The sequence below is a fragment of the Anarhichas minor genome, unplaced genomic scaffold (assembly GCF_050575085.1).
Source record: "Anarhichas minor isolate MPS153535 unplaced genomic scaffold, ASM5057508v1 ptg000030l, whole genome shotgun sequence".
Lineage (NCBI taxonomy): Eukaryota > Metazoa > Chordata > Actinopteri > Perciformes > Anarhichadidae > Anarhichas > Anarhichas minor.
The window spans coordinates 7012697-7026340 of NW_027466476.1; the positions used below are offsets into that span (position 1 = coordinate 7012697).

Below are 13644 nucleotides of genomic sequence, written 5' to 3' on the forward strand. Positions count from 1 at the left end.
CTATAGGTTAAATGAAACAACTCTGTTAGTGGTTTGGCTATTAGTTTGTATCGACCCAACATTTGTGCAAAATAATATAATAAAACATTTTAATGACACAGACAACCTTTCAATTTTGACTGATGAAATTTCATGTGGCAATACATCAGTTCATTCTTTCCAATTTGAAGCAATCGGAAGCCGCATATATTCACCAAGTTTAACATCTGTTCTGTTTCCTCTGTCTTCTTGCACTCACGGTTGACTCTACTTATCGACTGAATCATTGGTGACAAGAATTCTGTCTTCAGTTCAGAGACCATTGATGGCAGCTTTCTGTTCCTCTGAGTTGTGCTCTTGAACGGAAACAGCTGTGTACAAACATACAAATACAAAAGTAGCAGCCTGATAATATTTGGTTAAAAATATTAGCAATTCATGGGGTGGAGGAGAACTTCTTAATTAGATCTAATTTTAAGATCTACAATTTGTGTGTTCTCCCATTGTGGGCCTTACAGAGACATTACCATTGAAAAGTTAATTTAAAAAGCAGCAAAGCAGCCGAGCAATCATTGGTACCATATCAACTGAAGACTAATGAAGAGTGGGACCGATACTCCCATAAATATCTTTAAACACAGAAATAACACAGATTGAGCAGTTCAGGCGAGATGCTAGAGTCCCACAGTTTGCACTCCTTTTTTTCCTTTTGTCCACTTCACCCGCAGAGGAGCTACTATGCTCCTGTGCTATTAACAATGGCATAGATTATAAGTCCGAGAATGATGAGTGCCGCTGCCACACCGATGCCAATAAACACCACTTTCATCTTCTTGTTCTCCCATCTTTTCTGTTGCTTCACCTTTTCGGTTCTCTTCTCAAAAACTACAGCCTGGAAAGAAAACACACACACACACACACAAAATAAAAAATGTTACATTACGTTGTTGTGTAACTGAACTGCTTTTAAATGTCTGATATTATTGAACATATGGAACATATGACAAGATGGGATGGATTTATTCTCCCAAAGCCGGCACACTAACTTCTATAAAACTATCAAAGCCTAAGAAAACATATCCAATTTAGAAAACTTATTTTGTAAATTTTCACTTGTTTCCCTACTTTCTCTTTCTCAAAGTGGTTATATTCAATGTGTTTGTATTAACATTAGATTACATGACTACTATGATCCGTCTCGGGGTCAACAAGCAGGTTGGCCAGTGTTACATCACACTGATGAGCATTTATCAGAGAACTAAAGGAGTAAACTGGGATTTTAGTCGTACACACTTTGTGATAACAAAGAGCAGTCTATATTTTTACATCAACAATGGATGAAATGACTACATGTTATATGGAAGAGGGAGCCGCAAAGAGTTGTCTCTCACATTGCTCCATTGGCCTACATCACACTGTTGAGCGTTGTATCAGAGAACTAAAAAAGCAAACGGGCAGGCAACTAAAACTTAAGCTCCATGAGGCCTTTGGATACACTTTGTTATAACATGGATTAGGAACAGACAAACTAGGAAAGCAGCTCTCTGAAAACCTCTGCATTTTGGCACCATGATAAAACGTAAAGCGGCACCAATCAAATGACTGCATGTAATGTGAAAGGGGTCCCTCGTAAAGACATACCTGACTCTGCAGTTCCTCTCAACTCTGCTAAGCACTTTAGCTTCTTTCAGCGCATTGTTTTGCATTACGGCCCACATTTTACTGTTTTGTTTCAGCATTGTTGTTTTTTTTAAATCACATTGTACACTACCCGCCCCGCACACAAGAGTTGTTTAAGCAACTGCTTACTAAAAACATTATCACACAAACTTAAAGGTGATCATAGAGGGTGTCAGTGTTTAGAGCTTGTTTCTGCTGCCAATAAGGGTTGGGCATGGACATTTGATAGTTGCTTGCAACTGCTATAGAAAAGTACACGTGCACACATACATACACGCCCACTCGTTACTGTATCAACTTTGCCAGCAACGTCACGTATCAATTATGTCTGAAGAAATAGCTCATGGGATGTATAAAGACAACAGACACTGTATACCCAAGACGCAACATTAGCATTCGTGTTTTGGAGTCACGTTTCTGGCTGTTTGATGATGGGCAGGTAAAATAGCGTGAGTCACAGCAGTGAGAGGGAACCAGGTTGCAGGCTGTAACACCAAAACAATGATCTGAAAGACGCTAAAACGCGGATGATGATGCTCTGTGTGTTCGTCAATATGAGTGACCCCTTTCACGTCACACATAGTCATTTGATCCATTGTTAAAATAAAAATATTGACTGCAAAAGCATTACGTTTGATCCCTATGAACTAAGAAACCATGTTATCACAAAGTGTATCCAAGTGGTGCTTGAACATAAATTTCAGTTGTCTGGCTGTTCGCTTTTTTTTTAGTTCTCTGCTGTAACACTGGCCGACAGGGCAATGTGGGAACGATGTGACCCGCATGTCGACCCCCGGACGGACATGCGCCTCGTGGCATGTCCTGGACTCACTCTGTCGCACCCAGGGAGACCAGCTCGCTTCATTCATCTTAGGAAACAATAGGAAATGCCTTTCTAAAAATAGCACCATAAAACACAATCAGGATGTAAATTGTACATTTGTTTTCCTCTCCAGCTCCACCTGAGGTGTATTGATAGACATCAATATGACATTTCCTAGTTTTAAATCCCTGGACGCCTGTTGGAAAGGGAGTCTGAGGGCCATTTGCTGCAGACTTAGTAGAACACTTATTTAAAATAGTGTGATGTGATTTTTTTCCCCCACTTAGACACTCCCCCCCCCCCTCCTGCTTACTGTTGACATCAGGTGTTCAGCCCTTTCCTCCAGGTCGCCCAATTTCTCAGTTCTCTCATCGGCTTTGTTCATGTTTTCCAGCATGATGCCCTTCACCTCCTCCACGTCCTCCTGGGCCTGCTGCAGGCGGTTCTTCCCATTCTCCTGTCCAATGAACACACACACACAACATGATTAAAGAGTGAGGAAGACATAATGCACATTCAGTCATTTGGGACTTTTTTTGAAGGGATTTATGTGCTTGCATCGTTTAAACATTCCTGTGGTGAAAGAACGGTGGATATGGGTACTATCTGGTTGTAAGCAGCCAGTGGCAGCTATTTGTTTCTTGGCAATAATCCTTACTGACTTTGAATGCCCTCATTGTAAGTTGATTTGGAAGGAATGCAATTAGCTCTAATGTAGCCGCAATATTTTAGTCCTCCTGATCTTTAGAAAGGTTTTTCTGCACATTGCCACCACAGTGTCAAGCATAAAGATCTTTCTACTTGTCATCGGGAGTACTACTCAGCCAGTCAAACAGTTGTTTATTGTCCTCTGTGGCTCTGGAGGGAGTTTTGTCAAATCCCAGAAAACAACCCCTGATGATGTCATCAGGCGTGGGTATTTAGCCTGCAGGGCGAGTTTAATGGAAATATGCTGTTGGTTGCATTATGGGAAATGTAGGATCCAGAGCTTTATACATACTAGCGACTAAAAGTCAGGATACCTGCTGCTTTGTTTTCGTGACCAAGTGGTCAATAGCAGTGCTGACGGTTAAAGTACAAGTGTTGTTTGTTTTTTCCGAATCAGTTTTGTCATTTTTGGTTCAGCTCCTTTCAAAATAAGGATATTAAATCAGTAATTACCTCATGTTTCTTGAAAGCACAATTTTCAAAAAAAGTCAAATGAAAAAGTCAAAGTCAAATCTTGCAGCATGTTGTCCAGACCGGCTGCAAACTGAACCTGATGTAGATCGGACTGGCTTGCTGTTTTATAAGCACGGGCAACAGTCACGCAGTGAATTTGAGCAGAACAACACATCCTGCTGTGACATGCTTGTGCAAGTAGATTGAAGCAAGCAAGACTACATTCATCTATAACTGAAATAAGTATTGTTAAAGTATAAAGTGGAACATAATCATTATTAAAAGCAACTTTCCCCAGCTATGACACTTGACACTAAAAGTGAAAACAGGAGCATATTATGAAATATGAAACTAAAAGAAATGAAGTATGGCAGGCTTCCCCAGATCATGAAAAACACATTACTGCAGCAGCTGTGTAACACTATCCTCCTCCATGTCTGCTCGGAGGGGAAAAGGCAGCAGCACCAGAGGGCAGAACAGCAACAACAGGGCAACGACACAGTGATAAGAACCCTGGGGCAGGATATTTAGAGAGTAGTTTGACCTCAAAGCAGTTTGTATCCTGACAGGTTTCTCCTTCACCTCTGCCCCCTCAGCCTTGAGAGGAAGCCAGCATCTCAGAAGTTGACAAGAGCAGGAAACCAACAGATAGAACAAAACACGTACACTCTGTGCATCTTGATTTGGTTCAAAATCATTCCCTGTTGAAGCTTACTGTACACATACAAATTCACTGTTGGCTAAGAATAGTAAGCTTCATATCAGTGACTGATGGAAACGGATTAATGGACGCCCTCAAAGCCCAGTTATCTCACCTCAGGCCCACCAAATAGCAGTTGAACAATAGTCTGCGTTTAAAATTCAGCCACCAACGTATTAACACAGGAACTGCTGCCCACTGCAGTTCCCCTCCTTGCTTCCTTCCTTCCCTCACTCCCTCCTAGCTGCAGTAATGTACCTGGCATAATCTCAGGGAAACCACACCCACATCAGGTTATGGCATGTTGACGATAGTGTCCTCCATCCTATTTGAACAGTGAGACATTGCTTCCTTGTGAGCTCATAATATTAATCTTGTGTTGAGTTAATATTTAATGAGGGCATGTATGAAGGTTATTGGGATGTAACCCGATTAATTCTTAATTCATGACTTAATGAACTGGCTTCTGATCCTGACAAGACATGAAATGTAAGGGAGGCCCGAGAAGAGATACTCTTTTATATTTACATTTGTTTTATTTTAGTAATTCTATATCTTTCACCTCACTTTACCGCTTAAATTCAATAGATTCAAGATGTTTATTGTCACTCCAATTTAGAAAATGCTTTCGCTGGGGAGGCTCCATGAAAGAAATAAAATGACTAGTAAATATAAAAGGATATGTAAAACATTATACAATAAATCTAATAACAAAAATATAAGCATCTAAAATACCCATCAGAGAAAAAAACAACATAATTCAAATATCAACCTGACTTCATTAAATTAACTCACTCGATTGTTAAGACAATCAGCATGCTTTTATATGTGCTTTATGAATGCACATGTTTTTATTTTTTTGCATTTATTTATGTGTATTCATTTAGTTAAGATTCACCTCAATGTATTTCTACCCGACACCAACCTCACGTGTTTCCAACCAAATAAAACAAGCATTTTGAACCTCAGTTATTTATCTTGTATTATGATATTGTAAATAAGACATTACAGCTGAGACCAGCTAAGTTACCGTTTATAAAAGGTCATAGTATACATTTTGTTTACAAAGCATTTTTCCTCAACAAAGCTCCCTGTCTTCTCCCTGCGCTCTTATCGAAGCTGTTATCCATTAAAACAAAGCTGGTTAACCCACAGCCCTCTCTGTATGGACTTACCATTGCTGTCGCGTCTCTTGCTGTTTCTGTGTCGAGGCTGTCACCGATCTAAATGCACTCAGGTTAACTTTAGAAACAGGAAACACAGCATACCAGCGCCGTGGTTTTAAACCTGCCTGGACGTCCCACCTTCTGTCCTTAAACTAGTGCAACGTCTTGTGGTTTTTCTTTTGTCTTTGCACTCTTTCATTCAGCGTTAGCTCGCCTCTCGTTACTTTCACTTCTGCCTGTTTGACTTTGTGCTCGCGTAGTCTATCTGATCGTGATGCGTTCACGGTGTTTCCCGGAAAGTGTACAATTACAATAGGTGGTCACGTGACCATCATGCCGACTCGGTAAAGTCCGGACTTTTTTTGGGGAAGTGTCTCCAAACAGGAGGCTATGCGTTGGATTGCTTTCAGTCAGTTTGCTTTACCATGGTCCACAAATGATTATTTGCAACGGTCAAAAACTGCTTTATACTTTTACTCCATTACATTTCAGGGGAAATATTGTACTTTTTTCCTCCATAACATTAATTTGACAGCTATAGTTACTTTTTAGATCAAGGTTTTAGTTTATAAAGTACTTGCTATATAGATACGTATATTGCTGCTAATGCTTTTGTACTGAGTTGCTCTTGACATCACCAGGGGCACCTGAACGCAGCAGCACTTAGACTCTTTAGTGGCATTCCCTTATCTCCTTCATCCAGCAGGAAAAACTAACTGCACCGCAGTTTTTTCTGGCAGCGTCGACTCGTCCTCTCTTTACATCTTTGTCATGTCATGAACATTAGGCTGGTCCATTTCTAGCAGGCCTTCAGACTTACTGCAGAACATTATGTGCTGTTTGGTCACTGAAGGGTGTTGCTCTCTTATGGGCTGTGCGTGATTTTAAGAAGGTGGCTGCTGGTCCACCCTTGTGAGAAATATGTGTAATGCTCATATAATATCCCCACAGGGACTTAGAGTATGTCAGAGGCACCAAAAAGTACATTTATATTCACCATTTCCTTACTTTTTGACCTGTAGTTTTAATATCTGTATGGTATCCCTAATCTGGAGTTCTTTCTTCATCGAAAACAAAACCATGGTGCAACAGACTCCTTCGTGGCTGAAAACATGGCACAGTCGACGTGTTGGGTAACATCAAGACTCAAAGAGACCAAACTTCTTTGTTGATTTCCTGAAGCAGGACGGTTGATCATCAGTGAAACTGCACGGCACTGAAGACTTACCAGGGTCTTAATTACTGTGTGTGTGTGTGTGAGTGTGCTACATTTATGATAAGGAGCTGACAGACAGACAACACAACTCCATTGTAGTTTAACAGCGTCACTCAGACGTGCAATTGAAATTCTCTCCAATAGTCTTCGATTCATTCAGTGACAGTTACTGTATATGCAAAACAAACCACCATAAGGCAGATCCCATTACGCCTCTGATTATGGAAGAGGTCCAGACATAATCCAGAGATCAAGACATACTTAGATCATAAGAAGTTACAGTGTCATTGAGTAATGACACCAGTTGGCACACTGCTGTGCTACATTTCTTGTATCTTGGATCAAAGGATGCAAAAAGAGGATGTAAACGAATAGAGCATCTAAAGCGGAAATTTGACAGAGGTTTGAAAGTAAAGAGTTATCATAAACGGGAAGTGGGGTAATTTGCCTCAAGAGCTTCCTTTAGGTGGCTGAATGAAAACATTGGTTTGCTGAAGCCCATGAAGATGAATAATTGGCTGTAATAATGTTAAACTCTCAAAGGCCTGAACTTATGTCCATAAACTAAATGAGAGCTCACCGAGAAATATTTTCTATTTTACTTAAACCTTTGTACCCACACACTATTTTACAGATCATTTTGTTACATGAATACAAGTATGAGATCCTAATGTGTAATAGATTTTCCATTAAGATATTTGGTTGTAATTGTTTGTTTCTATTTAAATTAAGACAAACACCTAGAAAATATATATCTGAAAAATTTGTATCACTGATAATCAGTATGATTTTATGGCTATATAACCTCACCAAAGAGTTTACAGTGATCAGTCATCTCCATTATGACATTAGGTTGTTTTTATTATGGGTGATGGTATAAGCCTCTTTAATACTAAACACTAGAGAGAAAGGAGGTGGTCCGTGTGAATAAAGCACTCAGAGCATCACCATTTGTCAACACAGACCTAAGGAACCATGAATAAATACAACTAATCTAAAAATACATCTAATATTACTGGTAATGTGCTGTTTCGAGAGGTGAAGCAGGAAACAGCTGGTCCTGAATCGGTTTCTATTCACCGTAACATGTTATCACTTAAACCAAACTGAAGCTGTGATTACACAAACAGTATCAAAATCAGTGGACTCGTTTTCTGTGGTGTGTCATCAGATAAAGCAACACTATCATCATACAGTTACACTACTTTATGGTACTCTTACTACTTCTACCACCAATATGAGTAGTAGTAATACTACTACTGCAGTAATATTTGTATAGTTTAATCGTTAAGTACAGCATTTAGTAATCGGATATGTTATATAATGTGAGTTGGCCTATAGTTTCTTATAGTATACTATAAAATAGTAGTGTAGTGTTGTACAGTACTGTATTATAGTCTTGTATATACTTACTGTATAATAGTATACCTTAACAATATGGTAGTATCGTAAAGTAGTGAAAAACATCAAACTTTACTTTTATCATCACATACATATATGAAAATATAGTATAGTCTGCTGTAGTATAGTATAGTTTGTAGAGTATAGTATAGTTTAGTTTAGTTTTATATAGTATACTCTAGTGTAGTCTAGTAGTACCATAGTATAGTACTGTCGGGTTATGTCGTATAGTGCAGATATCTACTATACTTTATTATATAATTCTATACATAATTGTACAGTATTTTAAGTATAGTATAATAGTGGAGAGTAGTTTAGTACTATACTCTACTATATTATATAATACTACACCATACAATAGTATAGTGTATGTATGTATGTATGTATGCATATTAAGGTGATATGTTAATCAGGAATTTCAACCCAAATCTGAGAGCATTGTCTCAGTTAAGCTGCATCAGCCTCTAATAAACCTCAGACTCATTTTTACTACCTAACGCTTCATCACAGTGGACATATAATCACCATAATACATCTGGGATGTACTGAGGCAGCGTGAGAGACTGAGTCAGGTCAGAGCTAGTGGGGTCAGAGACCCGGCCAACAAAAGACTTCTTCAGGGAAAAGCTGCACAAATACAAAGGCCATATTCAGCATGCTGATCACCCTCCCTTCATATCATTGTCTAGAACTCGTCAATGGATGGCACGCTCACATCCGCATGACTACAACAGTCTGAGTCCAGGCTGATTTCCCATCAGTAGTGAATGGACTTTCAGTGGATCTGCTGTTTGTGTTTGTCTATGACGCTGTTGTTACAAAACCTTGTCACGCTTATTGTCATGGGGATAAAACCTTGATATTTTAGTCACGACTTGTTGACAAAACAGCACATTCATTCTGATGGGACACAGAGGTTTTGTGTTGTTGAGTCAACAGGAGAGGTGGGGCCTGTTACAGCATGTTCTACACTCTGTCTGGGTCCTAGTTTTACCTTACTTAGTTGTCCTACAGGTTGCTTAGTTTGAATGCATTTTGGGGATTTATTATATGTTTAGTGGGCATATTTCAGGTTTTTCAAATAAAAAATAAACAACAGAGTTGTCAGTTAATAGACGTTAAAATGTAATCGATCCTTATTTGAAAACAGATGTGTGCGCATTCAGGCCAGAAGCCTCACCAGCTGGGCCTGGTTTGGAGAATACCACCCTTTTCTTTTCTTTTTTTTACTGCATTCTTCACAGTACTCATAATATGACCCACTTCTGTTCTGATGTTTGCAAAGTTAAATGTCCTTTTCAGTCAGATGATTACAGTATTTCAACATTTCGGGTTTTTTGCTATTGCTCTGTTGTATTTGTATTACTAAAGCCTGTGAACACACTGAACAGAAACCAAAAGTGTGCCTTTACAGTTTCAGCAAAAGGCTGCTCTGAATCGGCAGAGAGGCTGAGAGTATTTCCCTCACATCTACTTCCTCAAGTCTCGAACTCTCCGTCTCCATACAGCAAAGGTGTAAAAGTAAACACTGTAATATTTATTACATATCAGAGCATTGAAACCATTAAATAACATAAGTTATCAGGAAAAAAAAAGCCTTGTGAATTCTGCTCATCAAACAAAATAATAATAAATAAATCTTGAACATAGTGGGAGACCTGTTGCAGCTAGAGAGCCTGAACATGATCTTGGCCTCACACAGCATGGATCAGCTCAGTATGAGGGTGTGAAAATCGAATTCAACAAGGACTACAGGGGCCCCAGAACCATGTAAAGAAATAGTTATCTGTTTATACAGAACATACAGCGCTCATGGGTCCATTCTTTATTAAAAAAAGAAACCACACAAATAAAGCAATAAATAAATAGCCTCTCAGTGAACAGATACGTTCATTAACACATTGGTTAAATTATGTTGCAAATATACATGAAAGTGAGAATGTTGACTATTTGCACTTCATAACAGGGATTATCCTCCATCACTAGACGTGTGCAAACAGACATGAGCCTTAAACATCTGACCCTGGTGTTTATTGAGTCAAAGTATTGCTATCTGGTGCCTCCCAAGTGGTGCTTGTTTTTCTCTCACTGCCCTAAATCTACTCTTCACTGACCTCTGCTGCCTCACAGCAGCTTCTCAGCAGCAGGAACACTACGAGCTGAGTCAAAAACATGCAATATCTCTGCTAAAGGCATACTGGACACAGAGGTGTTACAAAATCCTCTGTCTGAACTATTTGACAAGTAGAAACAGAATTTAAATGGTTTGCTGCTGATGAACTTTTTCTAGATTGCCGGATGTTTTGGGGATTATTGGATTTTGTTTTATAACACATGGTCCCGCGCTTGGTTTTTTATATTTGTAATCTACTTAAAACATTACTCCAACACAGTATTACAGTCGATTTTTGCAGATGACAGAGTTCTGTGTGTATTTGCCTCTTCTCACACTCAAGTCATGTCTAGATTACAGACTTTCTTAAACGCTGCAGAATCTTAAATGTATTGCCTATAAGGGAAACTATGTTTTATACTTCGCTCTCTCATCTCTCTGCCATTCATACACTTAAAGGTAAATAAAAACACTATAGCCTGCAAATGACAGAAATATTTATCTTTTTTTATAAAAAACAACAACACTGGCATTTAAAGAAGTAAAACTGTGAAAATGAATATTTGGTATTTATGAATATATTGGTTAAAAGATTTAACTTAGTGAGGAGGAAAATATTATTGACATGTAACATTTTATGGCAGTTTTCTTTTCATGTTTGTCCTTTGAGGACATTAGAGCAACTTAAAGTGAGGCACAATGGTTAACTGTGCAAAAGCCTACGCAACAGCTGCTGTCTTTTTTTTATGTACAAATGTACAAATGTTTTAGGGCCACTGAGATGTTTGAGTAATACTTTGTATACTTTGCAATAGGAAACTTTGTTTATGATTTAATTCTGTCTGTATGTACATAATGTGTGTTTATGGCTTGATGGTGGGAGTGACTGCAGGAGTCCTAGAGGCACTGACTGGGATGACTCCGGTGGCCAGCAGGATGATGATGAGGACGACGATGAGGATGACCACCACGATGAACACGACCAGCTTTGCGTTCTTCCACCAGTAGGCGCGAGCAACTTTCCGGGACGTTTTTTTAAAGTCCTCAGCCTGAGTAGGGAGGCAGACGAGACATTGAAGTAACACATTGTGTATTTCTGACACACAGATTCCCTTAAAGAAAACAGACCCCGAACTCATCAGTGTGTCCCTCAAACTTCATTGGCTCCATCCTCCAACAATACCTGAATCAAATGTCATTGAGAAGAATTTTTTACAGAAAGCATTTAACGACAATTATAGCCCTTTCGACAACAGAAAAAAAATACAATAACATCAGAACCACAGGCATATGTTAAAGATGCAATGTGTAAGACCTGAGCAGAATTTTAGTTGAAAACATTTACCTAACATTATCATCAGAATGTGAAGAGGTTACAGTGCTGATGTCATGTCTTTGTATTGTGTTGCAGAGATATCTACTGAACTGAGCACGCTAACCAGCTAGCCCCGGCCCATCCTGTCTCGTAATACCATTTGTACTTCGACTGACTTACCTACAAAGCGAAGTGGTGAAAGCAATGATTAACGTTGTCAAATACAACTGTGCTTTTCCTGCTATGACTAAACTAAATGTGTGCCTGAGATAGCTGGGGGTTGTAAGTTTCCAACAGGTGCTCAGTTAGTTAGCAGTTACTGTAATGACACGCCTTTACTGACACATTTCCTGGAATGAGAAAACTAGAACGACAGGTTGTGCATTTTACAGAAAGCAGTAACTTCCTCATCTATGATGAGCTCTACAACCTGTGCAATGAGGCATTTGGACCTCAGACAAAAAGGTTGTTGGGTTAACAAATTCCGTCACCTAACGAGGTGCATCTGGAACAATGCTTTGCTAAAAGATGCCTAAAAAGGCCACTGGTTCTGTACTGTAATGGTTTGAATATCTGATGGCCTCTACTGACTTGTTGTACTGGTTTACCTGCTGATGATGAACTGAGGTCATACCTTAACAACTTCTTTGTTTAACCTCCCAACCTCATTTTACACAAATCATAATAAAAAATTAAGACCGACCTCTTTTTTCATTTTCTCTGCCTTATCGAGAACGTCGAGCCCCTTTTCTCCTCGTTCTATGACTTGTTTCACGTTTATCTTCATCTCCTCTTTGACTTCGTCTACCTGGTCCCTCAAGGCCTGCATCTTGTCCTGTGGTGCTGCTTCTGCAACTCCTCCCTGCTCCTGGGATGGGGTATGAGAGAAGTTACCTGGTTAGTTAGTTACTAACTAATTAAAGAATTAAACAATATTTTACAGTTTAACTACTACTTTTTGTATTTAAAAAAATATTTTCCAAAGACTGTCCCACTTCAACGTTTGTTGGTTCAGGATGGTAGCAGTAGAAACAAATACTGTAATAAAGTACAATTTTAAGATAGTCCTACTTTACTAAAGTATTTACATTACTTCGTACTTTTAATCCATTACATTTCAGGGAGGAATACTGTATGTAAAAACACAGGACCTTTTAAAATAATTTTTGTTAAATTTGAGTTTAAAACGTGAGCAGTTGAAGCAACCGTTGAGTAAAAACTGAGAGTAGTTGACGGTTAAGCACTGAAGTGACAGATAGTTGAAGTGCTAGCATTTTAAATTGTAGTCAGCTGAATCACATATGTATATATATATATATATATATATATATATATATATACACACACACACAGTACATACTACTACCACGTGGTACTTTGCCCACAGATTAAGAAGGGTCTGCCAAAACAAACTTTCCTCTGTTGCCTATAAAAATGAGGTGATTATTCACTCACCATGTCTGTCTTGTCTCTTGCTGTGTTTGTGCTAAGACTGTCACATGTCATGGTTGCGTGAGCTTCCCGAAAAAACAGGTTCACTGGTGATGTCATCTTAATAGTAGGTGACATCAAAAAGTCCAACCAACTAAATCATTAGAATTTATTTACCGGTCCTATCGCTCCGCCCGTCCTGTCAAATCAAACTGCCTTTCTCTCCAAAGCTGACAGCCCATTGCTTTACACCGAGGATGGACTCCTCCCTGAACCTGTTCCAACAGGAACAAATTACATCATATTAAGGAAGTAATGAATGAACTTCAGATGCCAGAAACACAGCACACCAGCTCCTCGTGTACCTGAATGTCTCACCTTTGTAGCCACGCTAGAGGCCCGTCTCCCTGGATGGCAATGTCAGTCTGTCCTTTGATCGCTTTGTTCACCACGTATGTCCAGCCGGAAATATCTGAGCAACTATTGTACGGTTTTTCCGTGACAGTTTGAAACCTAAAATGAATAAAACCCCAGAAATACTATGTTTTTTGGTAAAAAATAACAAAACCAAATACCAAAAGAAAAAAATACAAAAAAGAATTGGCAAAGATCAGAATCCGACAACAAAAAAGTAAAAACTGCTCTTTTTCCCCACTTTT

General features: G+C 39.0%; 2 protein-coding genes across 2 annotated transcripts; both read right to left on the minus strand.

Annotated features, from left to right (window-relative positions):
• Positions 1-72: 72 nt before the first annotated feature.
• vamp5 (vesicle-associated membrane protein 5) lies at positions 73-5752 on the minus strand. The gene is made up of 3 exons (XM_076104678.1): positions 5519-5752; positions 2796-2939; positions 73-871 (listed from the first exon to the last, which is right to left on the minus strand). Exons 1-3 carry the CDS (start codon positions 5519-5521, stop codon positions 716-718), a joined length of 303 nt encoding a protein of 100 aa, XP_075960793.1. The 5' UTR covers positions 5522-5752; the 3' UTR covers positions 73-715.
• A 4184-nt stretch (positions 5753-9936) lies between these two features.
• Positions 9937-13597, minus strand: LOC142964202 (vesicle-associated membrane protein 8-like). The gene is made up of 3 exons (XM_076104413.1): positions 13163-13597; positions 12258-12422; positions 9937-11288 (listed from the first exon to the last, which is right to left on the minus strand). Exons 2-3 carry the CDS (start codon positions 12381-12383, stop codon positions 11103-11105), a joined length of 312 nt encoding a protein of 103 aa, XP_075960528.1. The 5' UTR covers positions 12384-12422; positions 13163-13597; the 3' UTR covers positions 9937-11102.
• Between the last annotated feature and the right edge of the window lie 47 nt (positions 13598-13644).

Excerpts from the sequence above, each read along its gene's own strand:
- vamp5 (XM_076104678.1), bottom strand. Across the intron at positions 872-2,795 it reads CTGAACACCTGATGTCAACA|GCTGTAGTTTTTGAGAAGAG; the intron begins GTAAGCAGGAGG and ends TTTTCTTTCCAG.
- LOC142964202 (XM_076104413.1), bottom strand. The coding sequence starts at position 12,383 with ATGCAGGCCTTGAGGGACCAGGTAGACGAAGTCAAAGAGGAGATGAAG. Across the intron at positions 11,289-12,257 it reads CAGAGAAAATGAAAAAAGAG|GCTGAGGACTTTAAAAAAAC; the intron begins GTCGGTCTTAAT and ends CTCCCTACTCAG.